Source organism: Equus caballus, chromosome 1, assembly GCF_041296265.1.
Source record: "Equus caballus isolate H_3958 breed thoroughbred chromosome 1, TB-T2T, whole genome shotgun sequence".
NCBI classification, from domain to species: Eukaryota; Metazoa; Chordata; class Mammalia; order Perissodactyla; family Equidae; genus Equus; species Equus caballus.
In genome coordinates, this window is record NC_091684.1 from 134,513,520 (window position 1) to 134,536,112 (window position 22,593).

Below are 22,593 nucleotides of genomic sequence, written 5' to 3' on the forward strand. Positions count from 1 at the left end.
CCATTCCTTTATCACCACCACAAGTATCTCTCTAACTTCATCTATCTTCAGTTGTTTGGGCTTACTCTGACTCATAGTATTAAGCTTCTTTGTGCCCCGTTGATCATGCCTTGCCATTTCTTCCTGTAACCTTTCTCTGTCATGAGCCTCATAGCATTTTCAAGAGAAATCAAAACTCTCCTCATAAGCCTTATTCATTGTAACACTTTTGGTGTAATTCTACTCATATTGTTATCTCTTTAAGCCTTAGGAGAAAATGGAAGTGTTGGGCCCAACTGAGGATGACCTCAAAGAGGGTATCTTCACTTGGATCTTCCCCATTAAAGCATTTGGTTCCCAATATTTTGTTACAGTAGGGAAGCCTATTACAGACAAGTCTCACAGAATACTAGGGAAGCCCGTTATAGACTGATCTCACAGAATTCTGACCCAAAGCAGATAGTAAAGGATCTCTCTTTCAGAATATCATTCTTAGAAGAAGTAGACATAGAATCATTTATAGCCTTCCTCAGACAAAGGATGGCAAGTCTACATGACTAAATGACTGAATTTGTGGGTATTGGAAAAAATGTTCTAAAAGGAGGGAGGGAGGGATCAGACAGTACTGTGCACTGTGTGGTGAGAGTACTAAGGAAGAAGTACTTAATTCTGCCTGAGAGTACTGGGAAGGGCTGTAGAGGAAGTGACATGTGAGCTAGATCTTAAGGGGTGAGTCAGAACTAACCAGTTGGAGAAAGGCATGTTGATACAAAGAATGTGTATAAGGTTTAATTCTTGAAAAAGCTGTGTAATTAAGAACTGCTAGAAACTTGGATATGTAAGTGTGCAGAAGAGAGGCCTTACAAGTTAAAACCAAAATAGGCTTTGTTTTGAAGCATGCTGAGACATTAGCACTATGGGGCCATGAGGGTGAACCAGGACTTACAAAGTCTCATGGATAATTTAGCACTTAATGTAAGTTTGGTGCTTTATATCTTACTTTTATATTTATGATAGGGAATGGGAGCTAATGTTAGTTATTATTTTTCAGCCATAGTATTAAAATTTCCTCCTACATCTCCTTCAAAGTTCACAGTAAGTGTAGCTAAAGAGCATCCTAAGATTTCAGGGCAATCTGTCTATTGGGGTGGAATGTGAATTTTATTTTTAACCACAGAATGTCTTCATTTTTAGGGAATAATTGATACCAGAAAAAGATTGTTTAAAGTGAATATACTTAAATAACACAATTAATGATTGATCTAATGTGTGTATACATGTAATTCTGTACCCACAAAGAGAAAATGTATACTTTTTTTGGCTGCCCATTGAATATTTTCAAAATTAGGCTGCAACACTTCAGTGACATTGGTGATGTTGTAGTTCTTAATCTGGGCAGTGGCTGTACAGGTGTTTGTTTTATTATTTTTGAAACTGTAATTGTAAGTTTTATATTATCTTTAGTTATAAAATATATCATAATAAAAATTAATTAAATAATAAGAAGTCTGGGGGAAAAATCAAGCCACAAGAAAAACCTCAAAGGCAAAGAAGAAAACTAAACTGAAATCATTGAGTAATTTTAAAATTAGAATAAAAACGCTATATATCTGAGTCTATGGGATGTAAAGCTAAAGCAGTGTTCAGAGAAAATTTTATTGCCTTAAAAACTTAAAAACAAGAAAAATGAAAATAAACATCTAAATCCAGAAGTTAGAAATAGAACAATAAAATAAACTTAAGGAGAGCAGAAGAAAGGTAATAATGAAAGTAAAAGAAGGAAATAAATTAGAAAAAAATGGTGAAACTAATAAATTAAAAATTGATTCTTTGAAAAACAAATCATTAGCTAATCTAATTAAAGTGGAGTAGGTGCAAAGTCACAAATAAGAAATAAGGAAGGAATTATCGTGGATAACAGTGAAAATTAAGAGTCATGTAAAAAACTACTGTTGTGTTAGTTATCTATTGCTGTGTAACAAATTACTCTAAAACTTAATAACTTAAAACAACAATAAACATTTATTATCTCATACATATATTTTTGTGGGTCAGGAATTCAGGAGCAGCTTATCTGGGTGGTTCTGGCAGGGTCTCTCATGAGCTTGTAGTCAAAATGTCAGCCAGGGCTGCAGTTATTTGAAGGCTTGACTGGGGCTATAGGATTTGCTTTCAAGATATCTTATTCAAATTGCTAGCTTATTGGTGCTTACTGTTGGCAGGCCTCAGTTCTTCACCATGTAAACCTCTCCATAGGGCTACTTGAGTGTCCGAGTAACTTTTTCCAGAGCAAATGATCCAAGGGAGAGCTAAGTGGAAGCCCACAATGTCTTTTATACCCTAGCCTCAAAAGTTATACTCTGTCATCTCTACAGTAATCACACAGATCAGCCCTATTCGGTGTGGAAGGGACTCCACAAGGACGTGAATACCAAGAGATTAGAATGATCAGGAGTCATCTTGAAGGATAGCTACTGCATCTTCATTCAACTCTGAAATAAGTCTCAAAATGGAAAGTTTTCTAGGAAAATATACTTTACCAAAACTACCTCTAAAAAAAAGACTATCAACAGACCAATTACCAGAGATAGAGAAAGTTGTCTGAGAGTTTCCTCCTATAAAAACACCAGACATTTACAGTTTCACAGAGGAATTTTACCAACCTTTAAAGACAGTTGCAATACAATTTAAGCTGTTCCAGAGTGGAGAGGGAAAAGGTCTATTTTTTATGAAAAGAGTATAACACTGATACTCACCCCCACAAAAAAGAAAAACTGATAAAAAATGCACACAAAAGTATTAAAGGCAGCAGAGTACAGGATGGCCTCTGGACTAGACTTTTGCGTTCAAATCCAAGCACCCGTTTACTAGCTATTGTGACGTGAGCAAGTCATTTAATCTCCATGTCTCTGTTTTCTCATCTATAAATTGCAGTTAATAGTACCCAACTCACAGGATTATATGAGTTAATATTTCTAAAGCCATAAGAACAGCACTTGATACATTGAGAGAGGGAGATATACACACACACACATACACATATGTCAATAAAACACTTGATATATAAATTCAGAACTGCCTCATCTATGAATATTAATCCAAAAATCCAAAGTTAAAATATTAGCAAGCACAGTTCAGTAGGCCATAAACATAAACCTTGACCAAGTGAGATTTAACCTAGGAATGAAAGCATGATTCCATATTAGAGATCTGTTAAGATAATTCACCATGTTAATTGGTCTTTGGGGGAAAAAATCACATCCTCATTGATATTTAAAAGGCATTTGATATAATTACATAAGTATTATTTTTAAGAATTCTTATTAAAATAGGAATATATCTATAATTCCTTAGCATGATAAAGTATATCTGTCTCAACTCAAAAGCCAGCATCTTGCTAATGGGGAAACATTGGAAGTGTTCTGATTAAAATCATGAAAAGGTAAGGATGTCCTTTATCCCCATTACTATTTGACATTGATCTGGAGGTACTAGCTGATGCAATTAGATAATAAAAAGGAATCAGAGGTATAAAATGGAAAAGAAGAGGTAAAATTATCACTATTTCCATTATGGTTGTATATATGCAAAACTCAAGAAAATCAATTAAACAATTACAGATTATAAAAGAATTCAGTAGGCTGTCTGGGTGTAATTAATAGTTAATAACTTTGATATATATATACAACCAATTGGATGATATAATGGAAGAAAAATGCCCATTTGCATTAGCACACAATGAAAACAGCAACACAAAATACCAAGCAGTAAACTTAAAGAAATGTGGAAGATTTGTACAAAGAAAGCCTTAAAACTCCAAGAATTACAAAAGAAGACTTGAACAAATACATTTGGAAAGGAAGACTAAATTTTATAAAGGTGTAAGTTCTTCCCAAATTCCTCTATTCTTTTATTGTTCTACTGCCAACAGGATGGAGAGAGGATATCTTATTAGACTCAACTAAACTTTCAGGCTTGTAAGACTACCATGGGCTACACTTGGCATCAGAATCACTTAGAAAGATATGGGACAGGAAGCACAACATGCCAGCAAGTAGGATAAGTTCTTACTCTTCTGCCAGACTCCTTGTAGCAGCCCATGCTGCCACATAGCCATCAGGGAGTTAGTTATCTTTAGCCTCCCAAGTCACAGCTCAATTGCAAGGAAAAAGAGATCCACAACCAGTGAGTACAGATCCCTTCTGCCTTAGAAGTTTCATGCCTCCACAGGAGTCAGTATTGTTCATAAAATTCCCCAGACGTAGTTTCTGGGGAGCCTGCAAGGCGTATGTCTAATTGGAACAGACTCCTCCACACTCAGGGAAGTCCAAATATATGGCTTCCTACCAGATATTTATAATTTATCATTCCTTTTTCTCCAGATGCAGTTTTTACCAATCTGGGTAATTTTTGCCAGAGACAATGTTGTCTAGTAACATCATTTATGTGCTACCTTTATCAGGTTTTCAGGGGTCTTGAGCTAGAACATTGGCAAAAGACAAATTCTCATAGACTTGGAATTGGAAAAGAGTTTTGGAAACAGTTTTGTAAGCCTTTACCTAAAAATACAATCTCAATTAAAAAAAGCAAAATAATATTTGGGGGGAGACCTTGATAAGTTGATACTAAAATTAATAAGAAGAAAATAAAGAAGAAGAAAAACTAGGAAAATCCTTAAAAAAAGAAAAAGGCTTATAGAACAAAGTGAGTAGCATTTCAAAGGTATATTATGCAGTAAATGGTGAAGGAAAAACGAATAGCCATGTAGGGAAAAGACAAGAAAAATTAAAATGTTGATCCAATGAATCAAAGGCTGTGAAAAATACAAAATTAAAGTACCCAAGTATGGCTCAGACACTAGCTTTGCAGAGCCGCTCACTGCCCTGCATCCTGTAGGCGCTCCAGCATCCCACCTCTTCACCTTCACACTGCCACAGTGCCCAAGAGGTTCAGTTCAGCTGAGAGGGCAGCTATGGCAGAACCCAAGAAGAAATCAACAAAGCTGTCAGCTAGACCTTTTCCTACAAAAGTTAAAACCAAGCCATAAAAGGTGACAGAAAAGGATAAATCTTTAGGGGGGAAAAAAGCAAGGGAAAGGGAGCAAAAGGAAAACAGACTAAAGTGGCTAACCAAGAAACTAAAAACACTTCAAAAACAGAGAAACGAAAGCTGTGTGATTAAATTAATATCATTTATCAAGTCAGTGGTCCCTGTATTACAATCCTTGAATAATCTAGAAGAACTTTTTTTAGTCACTGTGTTGTAAATGTGACCTTTTTAGAGCTCTAAAAACTTTTTTTCTTTTTCCTCTGTTTTATTTAGATATTAAATTGTGTAAGTTTAAGGTGTACAGTGTGATGATTTGATATATGTATATATCATCAAGTGGTGAAATGATTACCACAAAAAGGTTAGTTAACACATCCGTCACCTCACATAGGTATCTTCTTTTTTTGGTGGTGAGAACATTTAAGATCTACTCTCTTAGCAACTTTCAAGTATACAATACAATATTGTTATCTACTTTTGCATGCTATACATTATATCCCTAGACTTTATTTACCTTATAACTGGAAATTTTTACCGTTTGAACACTATCACCCATTTTCCCCAGCCCCTGGCAACCACCAGTCTACTCTCTGTTTCTATGAGTTCAGTTAAGAACATGTTTTTTAGGAAGAAAGGAATCCTATTTCTTCCCATTTTGAAAGGGTGAAATCAAGTGCTAGTTTATTTTTCTGTACATACTGAAAATTGTTAACTCTCTGTAAGCTTGATAATGTGTTAAATTGCTCCCTGGTCTTGGCTCTGTGTCAGAATGGTGTTTTATCTGTGACGTCTTTAGTAGCAGTAGTCCAGCTTTTCCTAGTAACTTTGTTAATATCCTGTGAGGGATTGGAAATTTGAATATTGTGCGTGATATCAAATCATGGATTAGTAGGATTTTAGACCTAACACTTAAAACACTTGAAGATAATTGCAGTTGATATCCTGATTTTAGGAATAATTTGTCTCTAAAGATTAAGCTGGAAAGTCACTGGAATAACTATTCAGAAAGGATGACAATATGGCTTTACAGGTTTTACAATACTTAAATTAAGAATTGGGTACAAATTGTTCATAAAGTGTGTGATCAATCAAAACCAACAAAATTCCTATTATGATAGAAAAGTATACTGCCATATACTTCTCTTGGAGTAGAGTAGGCTTTTCTATTATATAAAGCCATTAAAAGAAAAGTGGATAGGTTCATCAGCACTGGTATCAAGTATTGCTACATGATAAGAATGACCATAAGCAAGGCAAAACAAAGATGATACACCATAAGAAAATATTTATAACTCTTGTCACAAAGTCTAATTTTCTCTAATTAATAAAAAGAAGCCCCTATAATAAAATAGGAGAAAGACAATAGCATTTTCCCATGCTTCTAAAACTTCTATGTAATCAACTTTAAGAATTTCTTTCTTTGACCTTGTAAGAGAACTCTGGGCTGTAGAGGTTTCAGCTTTTCCTTCATCTTGGTTTGATGCTGTCTTCAAAGAGACAGACCTGTAGAGCTTATTTGATTTTCTTCAGCTATTTTAAGTGATTCTTAGCTAACCCATGATACAGTACTCAGGCAGTTTAGTATGAACGCTAAACAAAGACAACTCTTACTGAATACTACGGAGTCTATACTAGGGATAAGCTCGATTTTTCCAGCTCCCTGAGGCTTTTATATCACATTTTTCTACGTATTTATTTGGCTTCATTGAAATAATCAAAATTAAATGGAATGGGAAGATGTCCTGGAATTTATAGTGTAATTCTCACTGGTCAATATGGACTTTAACACTATGTTGATAGTAACTCCAAACCCTGTTCTCTGCCTCCATTCCACAGCGCCATCTTCTCTGAGTCATCCTTTGTTAAATTTGCTGACTGATCTTCTGTTTTGAGGGCCTTTTTCTTAGAATATTTTTCTTAATATATTTTTTACTTTTTGATCTCAGAACTAAAGGTGAATAGCAATCTTGTAATCCTCCTGATTTTCATACTGTTGCGTGTTTTAGAAAGCACGAGTTTAAAAGAGCCTGAATGCCCTTAGAACTGTCCTCTACTTTCCCCTCACCACCTGGGCTAGATCAGCAGTTTCTATTTCTGAGACAGCATATCTTCCTTCTTTTTTCCCAAGATCAAGTCAGAAATCTGTCAGTTTATTGTCCCATGCTATTCAGAAGATATTAGTCTATTGCATAAATAGCTAACTTTGAAAAGGAGCTCTTAAAATATCTTTTTTATTGTGAAATACAACACATATGGAAGAGCACAGAAACATACATATACATCTTAATGAATTATAAAGTAAACATCCTCATACCACCCTCAGGTCAAGAAAGAGAACATTGCCAACACTCCAGAAACTCTCCTCTTTCTCTTTCCCATCACAATCCTTTCTCTCCCCACAAAGGTAAGCAGTAACCTGAGTTTTATGTTAATCACTTACCCTGTTTTCTTTGTTGTTTTCCCACTAAAGTATGTATCCCTGAGCGCTATAGTTTTGTTTTACCTGTTATTAAACCCTATGTAAATGGAATCATATAACATGTATTATTTTATATCTGACTTATTTCACTCAACCTTATGTAAGACTTACCCATATTGTTGTGTTTAGTTGTAGCTCATTTTTGTTACTGTATTGTATTCCAGTGTATGTGTCTCCCACAGTTTATCCATTCTAGTATTGATGACATTTGGCTTGTGTTTGGAAAACTATGAATAATGCTGCTGTGAACATACTGATACAGTATTTTTGGTGGACACATGCATTTATTTTTATTAGTGGCATATAGGACTAGAATTACTGGGTCACAGCATACATGTATCTTCAACTTTAGTGCATAATGCCAAATTTTTCCACAAAATTGTTGTACTATTCCAGCAGTGAATGAGTTCCCAATTGCTGCACCTCCTCCCCAGCAATTATATTGCCAGACTCCTTAATTTTAGCTGTTCTAATGAGAGTGTCATTGTGGTTTTAATTTATATTTTTGTGCTGTGACAGTAATGTATTTAAGCACCTTTTCATAGTGTCTTGGTCATTTGGATATCCTCTTTTGTGAAGAACGCTTTCAAAGCTCTTGCCCATTTTTCTAATGGAGTTGTCTGTCTTTTTCTGATCTGTAGTATTTCTTTATGAATTCTGGATGCAAGCCGTTTATTGGTTACTTCTGTTGAAAATGTCTTCTTCCACCCCTAAAGCTGTCTTTTGATGAACAGAGGTTCTTAATTTTAATGTAGTCTAATTTATCAGTCTTTTCCTTTAAGCTAGCACTTTTTGGGTCATGTTGAAGAACTTTTTTACCACCTGAGGTTATGAAGATAAGCTTTATTATCTTATAAAAGTTTTATTGTTTTGCCTTTATATTAACCTAGAGACAATTTTTGTATGTGGTATAATGTAGGGAGTGGTTTTTATATTTACACATGGATCATTCAGTTTTCCCAGCACCATTTATTAAAAAGCATCCTTTCCATACTGCCCTGAAGTTCCCCTTTTGTTATAAATCAGGAGTATGCATGGATCTGTTTCTAGGCCCTCTACTTTGACTATCTTTGTACCAACACCACTATTTTAATTACTATAGCTTCCTGAAAATATCTGCTAGAAAAGTCATCCTATCTTCTTCTTCAACCGTATTTTGATTCTTCTTGGCTCTTCACACTGCCGTAGAAATTATAGAATCAGCCTCACAAAAATTCTCTTGTGATTTTTATTGAGACTGCTTTGAATTTATAGATAATGCACTTTAGGGAGAATTGACATTTTTACAATTTTAATTGTTCCCATCTGTAAACATGATATGTATCTCTCTGTTCACTTAGATCATTAATTCCTCTCAAAAGTGTTTTATAAGTTTTGTGTGTAGCGATCTTGCACATCTTTAGTTTAGATTATTACTAGAATTTGAATATTTTTAATACAATTATGAATGTTATTTAAAGATTTTTGTATTCTATTTGTTGCTTGTTAAGTAAAAGTACAGTTGATTTTGGTATTTTTCACCTTATGTCTAGCAACCTTGCTGAACTCACTCTAATAATTTTTCTGTGGATTCTTTTGGATTTCCTACTTCTATAGTCATATTGTTCATGAATAACAATAGTTTAATTTGTTCTTTTATAGTCCTTATGCCTTTTATTTCTTTTTCTTATGTTTAGTGTTGAAAGGAAGGGGGGATAGGGATCATTCTTGGCATGTTCCCAACCTCCAAGGGGAAGCTTTCAACTTTTATCACTAAGTATGATGTTTGTTGTGAAATTTTTGTAGATGCTTTATGAGATTAAGTTTGTTCCCTTCTATTTCTGGTTTTCTAAGAATTGTTATTGTGATTTAATACTGAATTTTATGAAATGCCTTTCCTGCATGTATTGAGGTATTCATGAGACTTTTTAATTTTATTGATATGACATATTACACCAAAGGAATTTAGAAAGTTAAACCATCATTATACTACTGCAATCAATCCAACTTAGTCATGAGGTAATATCCTTCTTATATATTTCGTGATTCAGTTTATAATATATTGTTTAGAATTTTTGTACCTATGTTATGAGTAAAATTGTCCAATAATAGTCCTTTTAATATCCTTGTTATGTTTTGATACCAAGGTTATGCTAGCCTCTGAAAATGAGTTGGGGAATAGGCCTTTTTCAAAATTCTGTGGAAGAATTTGTGTGTTATTTCTTCTGCTTGTTTGCTAATGAAGTCATCTAGGCCTAGGGTTTTCTCTCTCAAAAGGTTTCATTTATAGAGTCAATTTATGAGATTATTCACATTTTTTGTTTCTTCTTTGACACTATTAATTACTTGGATTTTTGTAGAAATTTCTCCACTTTGCATAAAAATTCAGATTTATTGACATAAAGTTGTTCATAGTGGCCTCTTCTCCTTTTCATGTTTATAAGATTTGTGGTGATGTTCTGTTTTTCATTCCTGCCTTTGGTTATTTGTGAATTCTCTTTTTATCTTCATCAATTTGCCAGGGTTTTAAATCTTTTATTAGTCTTTTCAAAGAGCTACATTTTGTCTTTGGTCCTCTTTTTTGTGTGTGTGTGTGAGGGAGAATGGCCCTGAGCTAACATCTGTTGCCACTCTTCCTCTTTATGCTTGAGGAAGACTGTTGCTGAGCTAACATCTGTGCTAATCTTCCTCTATTTTATGTGGGATGCCACCATAGCGTGGCCCAATGAGTGTTGCCAGGTCCCTGCCTGGGATCCGCACCCACAAATGCTGAGCTGCTGAAGTGGAGCGCACGAACCCAACCACTACACCACCAGGCCAGCCTCGGTCCTCTATTTTTAAAGTTTATTTACTCTTGTCTTTATTTCTTTTTCTCTCCTTGGGTTTGTTTTGTTGTTCTTTACCTTCCTGAAATAGTTGAAATAGAGATAACTCTTTAATTTTTAACCTGTTTTTTCCCCTAATATGTACATATAAGGCTATTACTTTAAGGTAGGCAGAGTTAAACTGTATCCCACAGATTTTGATATTGTTGTTTAATTCAAAGTATTTTCTAATTTCTGTTGTGATTTTTCCTTTGCCCATGGGTGTTTTAGAATCTATTTCTTAATTGCTGAATATACAGGGATTTTTAGTTTTCTCTTTGTTATTGCCCTATCAGAAAACTTACTTTAAATTACTTTACCAGTCAGATAAATTATTTCAGCCCTTTAAAATTTATTGTCTTGCTGTATGTGCTTTACAAGAACGAGTGTTCTGTAGTTGTTAAATACTGAAATCTATATATGTCTATTATATCACTTGTTTATTAAGTTCAGTTTGATAGCTTTACTAATTTGTGTGTACACACTTGTTTGCTGATTATAGCTTTGTGTATTTCTTTGAGTATTTCTGTCAATATTTTACTTTAAGTCTTCGGAAGCCATTTCTTAGATACTTACAAATTTGGAAATGTTATATCTTCTTCATAATTTGAGCTTTTATCATTGTCTAATATCTCTGTTTATCAAAGGTCACACTTTTTACCTTAAAGTTTACTTTGTCTAGAATTAATATAGCTATACCAGTTTTCTTTTGGTTAGACATGGTATGTCTTAATCTATTTACATTTAATGTAATCGCTGTGTAGTTCTGTTTTTTTAATTTAAATCTGTTTTATTATGTGCTTTTTATTTTTCCTACCTGAAATATGTTCCTTTTCTTTTGTTTCTTGCCCTTTTTTTTGTTCTTTTTGCCTTTTTCTTTTGACTACTTTTTATTACTCCATTTTTTCTTTTGTTAGTTTACAAGTTTTACACTCTTTTTCTTTTAGTAGTTAACTTACAGATTACAACATAAATCTAAGACCTATCAAACTGTTAATTAGTACTTTTATCTTTTCACCAGATAATGCAAGGATTTTAATATGCTTTAGTTGTTATATGATATAGTTGCTATTGTTGTTGTGTTTTTAACCACCTGTATATTTTCAATCCAACATGTTGTTCTTATGTTTTACGCAGTCAATATTCATTTAGACTTAATCACGTATTTACCATTTTCATTGGCATTCACTTCTTCCTCCCTGACTTTTCTTCTTGGGTCATTTTCTATCTGCCCTTTAGTATTTCTTTAGAGTAGGTCTACTGGTGACAGATTTCTCTGTCTTGGTCTGTCTGAAAATGTGTTTATTTCAACTTCATTCTTGAAGGTAGTTTTTGCTATGTATAGAATTCTAGGTTGGCAGTTACTTTTTCCTTTCATCACTTTGAAAATACCATCTGTTGTTTCCTGCCTTTCATTGTTTCTGTTGAAAAGTAAACTTTGAATCTAGTAGTTGCTTCTTTGTTGCAGGTACATTTTTTTTCTGACTGCTTTTAAGATTTTCTCTTGCCTTTAATTTTTAGCAGTGTGTCTAGGTATGAACTTCTTTTTATTTGTTTTTCTTAGAGGTTGAAGGCTTTCTTTAGTCATTAGGTTAATATCTTTAATTGGTTTTGAAAAATACTCTACCATTATCTCTTCAATATATCTTCTACAGGGTCTCTCTCCTCTCCTGGTATTCTTTTACACATGGTAGATCTTTTTGTTATGTCTTTGTCTTTCACGTTCTTTTCTGAATTTTTTCCAAAAAAGTTTTTATTTTGTTTTGTTTTTTCTTCTTGATTTTTTATATTTTCTTCTGATGTAACTTTGGTCCACTAATTCAACTATGTCTTTCTGTCTCCTTCAGCATGATTAATTTAAGTCTGATAGCCACAATATCTGGAGGCATTGAGGGTTTCTGTTTTCTGTTGTTTTTACTGATTTTCATTTACATTGTTTGGTCTCCTTTTGTGCCTGGTTAGCTTTGATTGTGTGTCATACATAGTATTTGAAAAATTATTTGTAAAAATAATTTGAGGCCTGAGATGATATTACTTTCCTCCAAAGACTGTTTTCATTTTTTTCTGCCAGGTCCTAGGACACTAGCAATCTGGGATTACTTTAATCCACTTTTAGGGATTATAATTTTCTGGGCCATTCAAATGACTTAAAGATAGGCTGCAGTGTCTACAAGGACTATTATAATTTCAGTTTACCGTTATATCTAAGATGCAAACCTTGGGGACCCCAACATCAGGCATGGAGATTTTGCCAGGCAGTAGCCCACACCCTTGTGTGGGTCTGGGCTCCAACTTTTATTCTCTGCCCCAGGGATTGGCAAACTTGTTCTGTAATGGACCAGAGAGTAAATCTTTTAAGCTTTGTGGACCATACAGTCTCTATTGCAACAATTAATGGTGCCATTGTTCTCCAGAAGAGCCATAAACAATGTGTGAATTAATGAGCATGAATGTTATTTCAGTAAAACTTTATTTACAAAATCAGGCACAAAGCCAGATTTGGCTCACTGGCCATAGTTTGCTGGCCCCTGCTATAGTCTGTCAAAAGCTTTGCTCAGACTCTCAGCCACCTCTTCTTAAATTTAGATTAGCCCTAAATGCTAGGCTAGCCTCTCCTTAGTCTACCTTGTTAGCTCTCCAGTGCCTTCAAGAATATGTTGGGTGATTTATGTTTGGTCCAGTTGTTCTCAGCAGGAAGTTTTATCTGAAATCCCTAGTCTGCCATTATCACAAGCTAGAGTCATATATAAGGTAACCAATTTAAAAGCAATGAGATTTTTCTCCCCATCTGATCTCAAGAAAGAAGCTTCTTGAGTTATTCTCAGAGAATCTCTCTCACTAGCACCATGCAGTATATAAATGACATTTTTATTTTTAGTAAAACTGAGTTTCAGGACATGTTTCTATAGTTTTCCTAGAGAGATTGTGCATTCCAAGGTTAAAGTTATAGAGCAGTGTTGTCCATCAGAACTTTCTGCAGTGATGGAAATGTTCTATATCTGTACTGTTCAATATGGTAGCCGCTAACCACCTGTGGTTATTGAGCACCAGAAGTATAGCTAGTGTGAATGCAGAACTAAATTTTTACTTCTGTTTAATTTCAATTAATTTAAATTAAAATAGCCATGTACAGATATTTAGTTTGGCATGGATGCAGCTTTGATTAAAAGAAGAATCTCATCTCAGTACAAAATGTGTTCTTACGCTCCTACCCACCAAAGTATCCATTTTCCAGTGCTCTTACAAGATATACTCAACCTAAATGTGTTTGATGGATGGTATGTCAATAAATATCTTAGGCCTCACAGAATGTTTCCATTTATTCCTACCATTCACCTGTTGTGATGGAAGTACACTTGTTATTCTAAATGGGCCATGTAAAACCAATACAGTCACTCAATTTACTGTCTAATGTGTATTTTTCTTTGCAGGGAAAGGGGCGTCTTCATCGAGGAAACTATCCAAGTCCATCCTCTCCTGTTGTAGTCCGATTGCCCTCCATGTCTGATGTCCCAGAAGAGACCTTGACTAGTGAGGCAGTCTTGGAGACTGACATCACAGAGCAGCAGCAAGCGGCTATGCAGCAGGAAGAGAGAGTACTGACTGAGCAGATTGAGAACCTACAGAAAGAGAAGTGAGTTTCCGGGAAGAAAGGGAGCACTTGGTTATTATCTGCTTTCACTTCCTCCCTTCTAGCCTTTCTTTATTTTTCCTTATTTATTAAATATCTCCTATATGTCAAGCACTATCCGATGATACAGGGGATGTAAAGATGACAGAAGACACATTGCCTATACTCAGGTAACAGTGTGAAAGTTGTCATCTCAGGGAAGGAAGCTCCACGAGCAGGAAGACTTAAAGCTGCTACAGTGACGGTTCTGGGGAGGCTGACTGGGACGGGTGTGTCAGTCTTAGTCAAGATGCCTAACAGCTCAGAGACCAGCCTCAATGAACACATGTGTCTTAAAAATGGGAATAAGCGGGGCTGTCACCATGGTCTAGTGGTTAAGTTTGGCACACTCCCCTTCAGCAGCCTGGGTTCAGTTCCCGGGCACGGACCTACACCACTCGTTGGTGGCTGTGCTGTGGCACCGACCCACATACAAAATAGAGGAAGATTGGCACAGATGTTAGCTCAGGGCAAATTGTCCTCAAGCGAAAAGAGGAAGATTAACAACAGATGTTAGCTCAAGGTGAATCTTCCTCAGCAAAAAAAAAAAAAAAAAAAAAAGGCAGGGGGGTAATAAGGATTCCCAGGCTAAGACAAAGTCCCTTTTAAGAAGAGGCATTATTCAAAACTCCATGAAGGAAAGTTATTGTCTGATGATCAGTATAGCCGTGGGGCCAGCAACTAGATGGTCAGGGTAAGACAACTCTAGAGGATGTTAGGATACTGGGTAGGGAAATTGGTTGCAATTTAGGAGAGAAACAAATAAGCAGCTCTGTGATGTCCACCATCACTGGAGCAGGGGTGGGTTACAACTACATCTTGGGATACTGTGAATATCCCATGGGTTCTCCTTAAAGGTACTTTTTACTAGTTCTAGTTGACAATGATGACTCTTAAATTTTAAGGGGATTTTTGTTCCTGAGTTCCAGGATCCCAGGTCTGAGAGCTTGATGCATGAGGGAATATGAATCTTAAAGTACTTTTTGCCTGTCAGGATTGATTCTAGAACTTAGGCAAGCTAAAAAAGCATCTGGGGCTCAGCTGTGCAAAACATGGTAAGGCAAAAGTGGTGTACATTGACCAGGGCCTAGCTATTTGATATAAGAATGATCTGAAAAGAGGCCCTGACTCAGCTTTGATGAAGATGGTATTGCAGGTATTGAAGGATGAACAAGAATTTGCTAGGAGGGGGAAAGTCTTTCCAAAGAAAGGAAGAAGTATGTGTATAGTCTCAGAGGTGTGAATGCACATGGCTTATGACAATTGTAATTGCAGCAATGAGTTGCTGGTGAGACTATCCTTGAAAAGATTGTCCATGAATCTCAGGCTAAGTATTGGAGGTATTGAAGGATGACTAGTTCAAGTTAGGTAGAGTGGAAGTGAAGCTAAGATGGCTCTGAAAGGGAGGAGACTTGATGAAAAAGGGAGTAAGAATTGGAAGGATAAGGAGGTTGTGGACAGAGTGGAGTTTTGGGTTCACAGCTAGTATATTTTCAGGTGATGACAAACTCTAGGATCTGCCCATTGGAGGAAGTTGCCTGGATAAGGTGGAAGAAAGGTTATTAGAAGTTGCAGACATAAAGGAAGTTTGGTGTTAGGGTACTGACGTCAGATTTTACAAAGATACTGATTTAAATAGATTGGGGTGATGTCCGGCAATAGTGAGAAAGCAAGATTAGGAGCAAGGACCAAAGACTTCAGGGAATGTGGGAGGAGGCATGACTGAGAGGTAGTTGGGTGATTGATAAGAGGAGTAGAGAATACTATCCGTGGAGATGGCATAAGCTTCAAAGGACAGAAAAGATCAAGCAATGTTTTACTTCATCTAGAGGTCTCTCTGTGATCAAGGTAGAATGTATAGTCTGTAGCCAGTTGGTAAAGTTTCATGGAAAATAGTTAAGAGCTGGAGGGAATCTTAGAGATTATCTAGTTTAATCTCTTTGTTTTGTGGCTTAAGAAGCTGAGGTCCAGAGAGAGGAAAGTAATTTCCTGATGCATTATGAATGAGTTTAGAGTTTAGAACCCTGATCTCCTGATTATCAGCCCAGAGTTCATTTTACCAAAAGATCCTACGGCTGCAGCATCTTTACCCACCTCACCCTTAGCCCTGTTGTGGGTCCTAGGCTTTGCTGTCTTTAACCTTCACCATTGCTGTGGCTTACAGGTCCTTATCACCACCCTGGTGAGAAGAGTAAGAAATATGACTGTTTTTGCTTCTTAAATTTCTGACTTTCATGGGAGGTCTGTTTTCTTGTAGTCTTCCTTCCACTTCTTATCAAATGCTAATGGATTTCTTGGTTGTATCTTACAGAGAGGAGCTAACATTTGAAATGCTTGTACTGGAACCACGTGCCTCTGATGATGAAACCCTTGAGTCTGAGGCCTCTATTGGAACTGCCGATAGCTCAGAAAATTTGAATATTGAGTCTGAAGGTGCCATTTCTGAAAAATCAGGTAAATGAAAATGTTTGACCAAAGACTCCAGATTTGTTTTGCAAAAGAGGAATAAGGACTCCCAAGCTAAGACAAAGTCCGTTTCAAGAATGCCTTGACCTTACACGAAAAGGTGACAAAGTCCTAAGGAGTTGAAATATACTGATCTTTGTGAAGGTTCCATATAAATTGTTCATCAGACTAAGCCTTCAATGTAGTGTAGTTTTTTGGTATAATTTAATGTTTTCTCTTATATTTACCACAGAGAAAAAGCGAATAATCACAACACACGTTGTCTTACTGACCTATGGTCCATTTTCTAAGGGTGGGGTAACAGGAGTTGTGCCCTGCTGTGAGATGGGACTGTACCAAAGCGGGGGGTATTTAACTACCTGACATGTCTCAGGGAGACATAGAACTAACTATATATATTGGCAGTTTTTTAAATGATAGTGACAGTTATAGGCCTTTCCGAATGGCGTAGTCAATCTCTAGACTTCCTTGGGCTTGATCCTGAAATAATATATGTAAAAATAGATGATGAACTCTTCTCGAGTCGTGACTGTGCACAAAGGTCAGCCTGGACCCTCCAGGTCTTAGCCCACCCAGTTTCATGTGTGAACAGTGAGACCAATTCTTATATGATGATTTCCTTTAGAGAGAACTGTCATTTACAGCTTTGGTCTCTTTTTTGCATTAGAGAGAAGCTTAGCCCTTAGTTCTCTGAAGGCAGCTGGCAAGTCTGAACCTTCAGGCAAGTTGCGAAAACAGCTAAAAAAGCAGCAGGACTCTTTGGATTCAGTGGACTCTTCAGTCTCTTCTTTATGTTCGTCTAACACTGCATCCTCCCATGGGACCAGAAAACGATTTCAAATTTATTCCAAATCTCCATTCTACCGAGCTGCCTCAGCTGGTGAGGCCCCAGGAATGGAAGGGCTGTTGGGCCAGACCAAATCCCTGGAAGACAGGCCTCAATTCATCAGCAGAGGAACCTTCAACCCTGAAAAGGGCAAACAAAAATTAAAGAATGTGAAAAACTCACCTCAGAAAACCAAAGAGACCTCAGAGGGGACAGTCGTGTCTGGCCACAGGAGAACTGTGGACCCAGACTGCAGTTCCACCCAACAGCTAGCTCTCTTTGGAAATAATGAGTTTATGGTCTGAACTAGCAGGTGTGTGTCCCTGCATGGCTACAGAGTGGTAAACACATCTCGTCTTTGGGGCGTCTTCTCATCACCTCATCGCAGTAGTCCATCCTAATTGTGGTCCTGCCTCTTACCCAAGCATACAACCAAGACCATGTGTGCTGAATTCCTGGGCCTCCTGCAGAAGTGGACAGGCCTCTTTGAAGCCTGCTTGGGATGGCACCAGCTGTGCCTTGGCTGCTGTATTTGACTAGAGATTTCACTAAACAAAGCCACCTAGGACCTGGGGATCTGGGTCAGTTGTGGAGGTCTTTGTAGTCGCCTCTCCTCCATCCTCTTTTCCCTTCTTAGAGGTGGATGTTGAACTAGGGGGGACATTGTGGGCCTGCAGGACCCACTGATTTCTGGCATTTGAAGAAAACATGTAAATCTTTCTTAACCATGAAAGCAAAAGCCTTTGGGTTTATTTGGGGATAGTTAGGAACTGAGGTAGAATATAATTTTTTCCGAGGATTTATAAACAAAAAGCCTAAGCCCTCTATTTTAAGATTTTTGAAAAACACTCCGTATTATATTCTGGGGAAAGTAAAAAAGCAGTTGTTTCCCTTAAGCCATCAGAGCATGTCTCAGACATCTGGTTACTCAATGAAGAAGAGAGTACATATTTTGTTTTTTGATGATGTTTAATGTCATAATAATCAATGCTGGTTTAACTCCTGGTTAGTTCCTGCCAAATATATTGCATAGGCTGAAGTTTCAGTAGCCATTCTCTTCTCTTTTTCCCTGGTCCTAGGACCAGGTTCCTCTAAATTTTTTTAAATGTCCCAGAGACATGGTGATCCCTAAACATGAGGGTTTCATCCTAATCCATCCAGGCCTTTCTCTTGGTATAAATTAAACTGAAGATCACATATGAACCTGTTTATCTGCTGGTGGATTTTCACCATGAACTCAAACAAATAATGTGACCATTTAATCACTTCTCCCAAAACATTCACATACAACATTGCATAAGTGTTACAGAAACCTGCCAAAAAATAAAAAGAGAAAAGTTTTTAGTATGACGCATCTAACTTTTATCTTCTCCTCAGACTATCAGTATTAAATAGATGAAAAAAAAATCGAGGACTACTTGAAGCTATTTTTGTTAATATTCTGGTTCCTGAAGTTTACTGTAAATATTTATGTATAGTAGGCATATTTCTTTTTAACCTTATGCTTCCCTCCTCCCCATGGAATCTTTTCCCACAGATTAGGAGCTATTGGACAGGGTGGGTGAGAGCCACTCATTCCCTGATTTGGAGGAAAAGTCAGACCACCTTTTTCACCACTGGGTGTCTCCATACCCCTGAGTTAGAATAGCATTTTAAGCTTCTTAGCATTTGTGGGATTAGAAACCTGTTTTTGCTATTTATAATATATGGAAAATGAAACATGATACCCTTTATTGAGATAAGTATGTGAAGATGTTTATTTTTAATGTTACTAAATGCATCTTGTCTAACTACCACATGCACTGTTCTAAAAAAGAGCCTTTACCATCTGTAACCTGAATTTTGGTTATTCTTCCTTTTCATACTTATTTGATTTAAAGTTATGGAAATATTAAGACTTTTGTTAAGGCAGAATCTCTCCTGTTACACAACACTGAACCTCATGCCACTGCCTCAGTGGTTATTGTCGAGCCCCAGAGGTCAGACTTGGAACATCATTCTGAGTGGCAGCTAAACGTAGCAGGAGTCTTACCTCTCCCTGGTTTGGGTTCAGAAATGAGTTAGGGAAAGGAATCTTTTTAAATCTCCAGAATGATGATGGTTAGTGAGTAAATGTTAGATTTTATATCCTGCAAACATCTGCCACCTTGTTCATGCTGTGCTCAGGAGTAATAAATGTAAAGCCTTTAAAAATCTGAATTTCAGAGACTCTCCTAGAGGAAAGTCCAGCCGCTCAGCTTGGTTGTGTCAAAGTGGGATTGCTGGTGCTGCAGGGCCCCATGCTAGGCTGCACAGTCTGTTTCAGTATTCTTGGGAGAGTAGTCTTCTGCTAGGCGTTGACTACTACTCTCCACTTGCTCCAGAACATTGGTTAAATACTATACAAAAAAAGAAATTACCCTTGTTGAATAATTTTCTTTGGCTCAGAGGAATGGCGGAGAATACATCTTGACATATGTTCTCTCTTCTAAATCGTTGTTTGCTTTTTTGCAAATTAAGTTTTTGGCAGTCATGTAGGTCACCTTATAGGAAGTAGGTGATGGATGTTAAGAGACTTTAATTTTTCTCAGGGATCTGAAACCTGAATTTGGATAAAATTAAATAAAAAGTATTTGTTTTTCAGTTGCTAGATTTGTGGATTTCTGGTCATTTAACAAGCTGCCAGAATGGAAGGTGGTGGGGAGGAGAGATCCACTCAATTTTAAGAATGGAGAGCAAGTGTGGGACCCTCCCTTTGAAGGAAAGAAAGCTGCTGTTCTCATAGGATAACAGTCATTGTTGGCCTGATAAAGATATGAAGCCATAACTCTTAAAAACTGTCAGAACCAAGTGCTGTATCTCCTTCCACCTGAGCTTAACTGGTCCTCTCTGTGGTTAAAGTTATGTCACCACAAAGTAATGCTGTATTACAATCACTTATGATTAAGATATTTAACCTTAATATGTGTCAAGTTTGTGTTTCTTGTTGCTTCTCCTTTGCTTGTTTTCTTTGATCTCAAATGCCTCCAAGGAAATCCCTGCATGGCAGCGCTGGGACAGCCCCACGTGTGGTGCCTGTACTCCAAAATGCAGAACATTCTGTTCATATCACACATTCCTTGCCCCAAACAAAGCCTGGATTTTCACTTCCCCCCATTAAAGCCAAGGTGTCCCTTATCATGGAAAATTTAATGGAAGCAGAGAAGTGTAATTTTAGGTTCACACTGTATATCACAAAGTGAAACAGACTGCTTTAACAGCATAGGGAGGTGACATGCTTAGTTCATAATGCACTTTGTACTTCCTACCATTTTAATTTTTTTGTCTCTCTCGGCTTCTGAAAACACAAAGGGAGATACAGCCTTCCCTATGAGCCTTGCAAACACAGAGGGGCATGAGATCAGGAGATGGGATCCCAGAGCCCCCACCTTCTCATGCTTTGGAAACCAGCTATAGTTCTTACCCTGCTGGGAGGTTAGTGGAGATTTGTGTGTCCCATCACAATAGGGTTGTTTTCACTGTCAAAGACAGAGTCCCAGAAGCGTGCTGAAAAGGAAGTCCAGCAAGGTTCTGCAGGCCCACTTCAGTAACTGGGGGCCATGGTTTTTTGACTGTAACTAAGGAATGTGTACCTTACAGAGCACTTTGGTGAACTAGAGAGAAGAAAGTATTCTCAGGATGTGTTCAAAGCTAAGTGAGTTTTAATTTTGAAAAGAAACACAGTCCAGACGACCTTTCCTTTTCCTTCTCTCTCTCCTCTTTTTTTTCCTTTGGTGCAGAAGTGGACATGGGGCGTGCATCATTCTGTGTTGACAAATGTGTATGTCTACCCATATTTTTGTGACAACTCCTCAGCACTGTCCCCCAGTACTAGTCTTCCTAGTCTTCCTAGTAAAATTCCTTGGTACTTGTGGGAATCTTCTTTCTATGCCTCTAAAATACTTTTAACCACTTTTCTTTGGAACCACTTCCACATTTGATTTGGTGTTAAAGTGTAACAGCAAGATGATGATTGTGGACATGGATCTATTAGGTCTTGTTGGTCTCTTGGTTTAAATTGTTTTCAAAAAGCCTGCCAAGGGGCCTATCACCTTGCTGTCCATCCATACTTTATACCTATTTATCAGCCCTCTTAGGTCATATAAGAGTTGCACCTTTTGAACCAACTAATTGTATTTACTGGGGGAAAGGTGTGGACTACAGATTAGTATTATATTATTTTAATGGATTTAAAGTAATTTATAAGTATGCCAAGTGTAAATTTTTAAAAGACTATGTATTGTAAAAGGACATATCCTATGAAATATAAATATCATTTTACTGTTTAACAGAATAATTCTATAAGAAGGATGATTTATCTCACCCATAGAACTGATTACATTCCTGATGCAATCAGCAGGCACTTTGTAATTTCCTTTTGGGTCTTTTTTTTGGAGGGGGAGAGCAAAACATCATCTGTATAAAGTGCAGTTTGTATCACTCAAAATATGCACTGTGCAGCTACACAAAAGCAGCTTGATGAACAAATCACTCCATGGCTCATTAAAGAACAAAGCTTCCAGAAGCAGCAATACGTGTGGTTTATTTTCTGACCATTCTGGCTCCCACCCCAACTCGCTCCAACCCAGCCCCAAGGAACAGCAGTGAGTTTTGTTAGTTAAACTGATTTTTTTTTTTTAAGGAAATCACCGAGCTCAAAATTAACAAAGTGCAGAAGTGATAGTTATTGGAACTCAACTCAAGTGAAGGTGAGATTCAAGCTGTTAGTTTTCTGTAAGGGATGCTAACTGCTAGCTGTCAAGGCTTCATTTAATCAGTTTAGAGCTAGGTAGGAAGGGAAGGCAATAAATCTACATTTAGGGTCCTCACCAAAGAGGCCATGAACAAGTGGCAGTGTCTGCTGCTAGAGAGCCAAAGAATTCAAACCTTGATTTTCGTCTTTGTTCTGCCACTATACTGCAGGACTGGGAGTCATTTGTCCTCTTTGGGTGTTAATTTTTCCTATCTGAAATGAATTCTCTTCCCCAGGTTCTTCTCCAGATAACTTATACTAACTCTCAGGTCTCAGTGTAAAAGATAGTTGTACTTGGAAATTTCCTCTTCCTCCTTGAACTGGATTAGATGTCTTATGTTCTCAACAGCTCCCGGTATTTGTGGCATCAAAAAACTGATGTAAGCTTCCCAAGGCAAGAAATGTGCCTATCTTGCTGCCTCTTAGATCTCTAGTACCTAAAACAAGGTGCCCACACTTAGATATTTGATGAGAGGGGTGAATGAGATTGGGGTTCCCAAATGCCAAACC

The 22,593-nt window shown here is 37.0% G+C and overlaps 1 protein-coding gene across 45 annotated transcripts in view; it reads left to right on the top strand.

Moving 5' to 3' along the window:
• MYO9A (myosin IXA) overlaps window positions 1-21,858 on the top strand; it is a 289,948-nt gene extending 268,090 nt beyond the window's left edge. For all 45 annotated transcript variants that reach the window (XR_011425596.1, XR_011425595.1, XM_070234206.1 and 42 more), the window contains 3 exons: window positions 13,782-13,984; window positions 16,332-16,474; window positions 17,154-21,858. Coding sequence is in view for 43 of the 45 variants with exons in the window: in XM_070234206.1 (XP_070090307.1) it covers window positions 13,782-13,984; window positions 16,332-16,474; window positions 17,154-17,617 (810 nt within the window). In the remaining 2 variants the exon portion in view is untranslated. The remainder of the gene's footprint in view (window positions 1-13,781; window positions 13,985-16,331; window positions 16,475-17,153) is intronic.
• The last annotated feature ends 735 nt before the right edge of the window (window positions 21,859-22,593 follow it).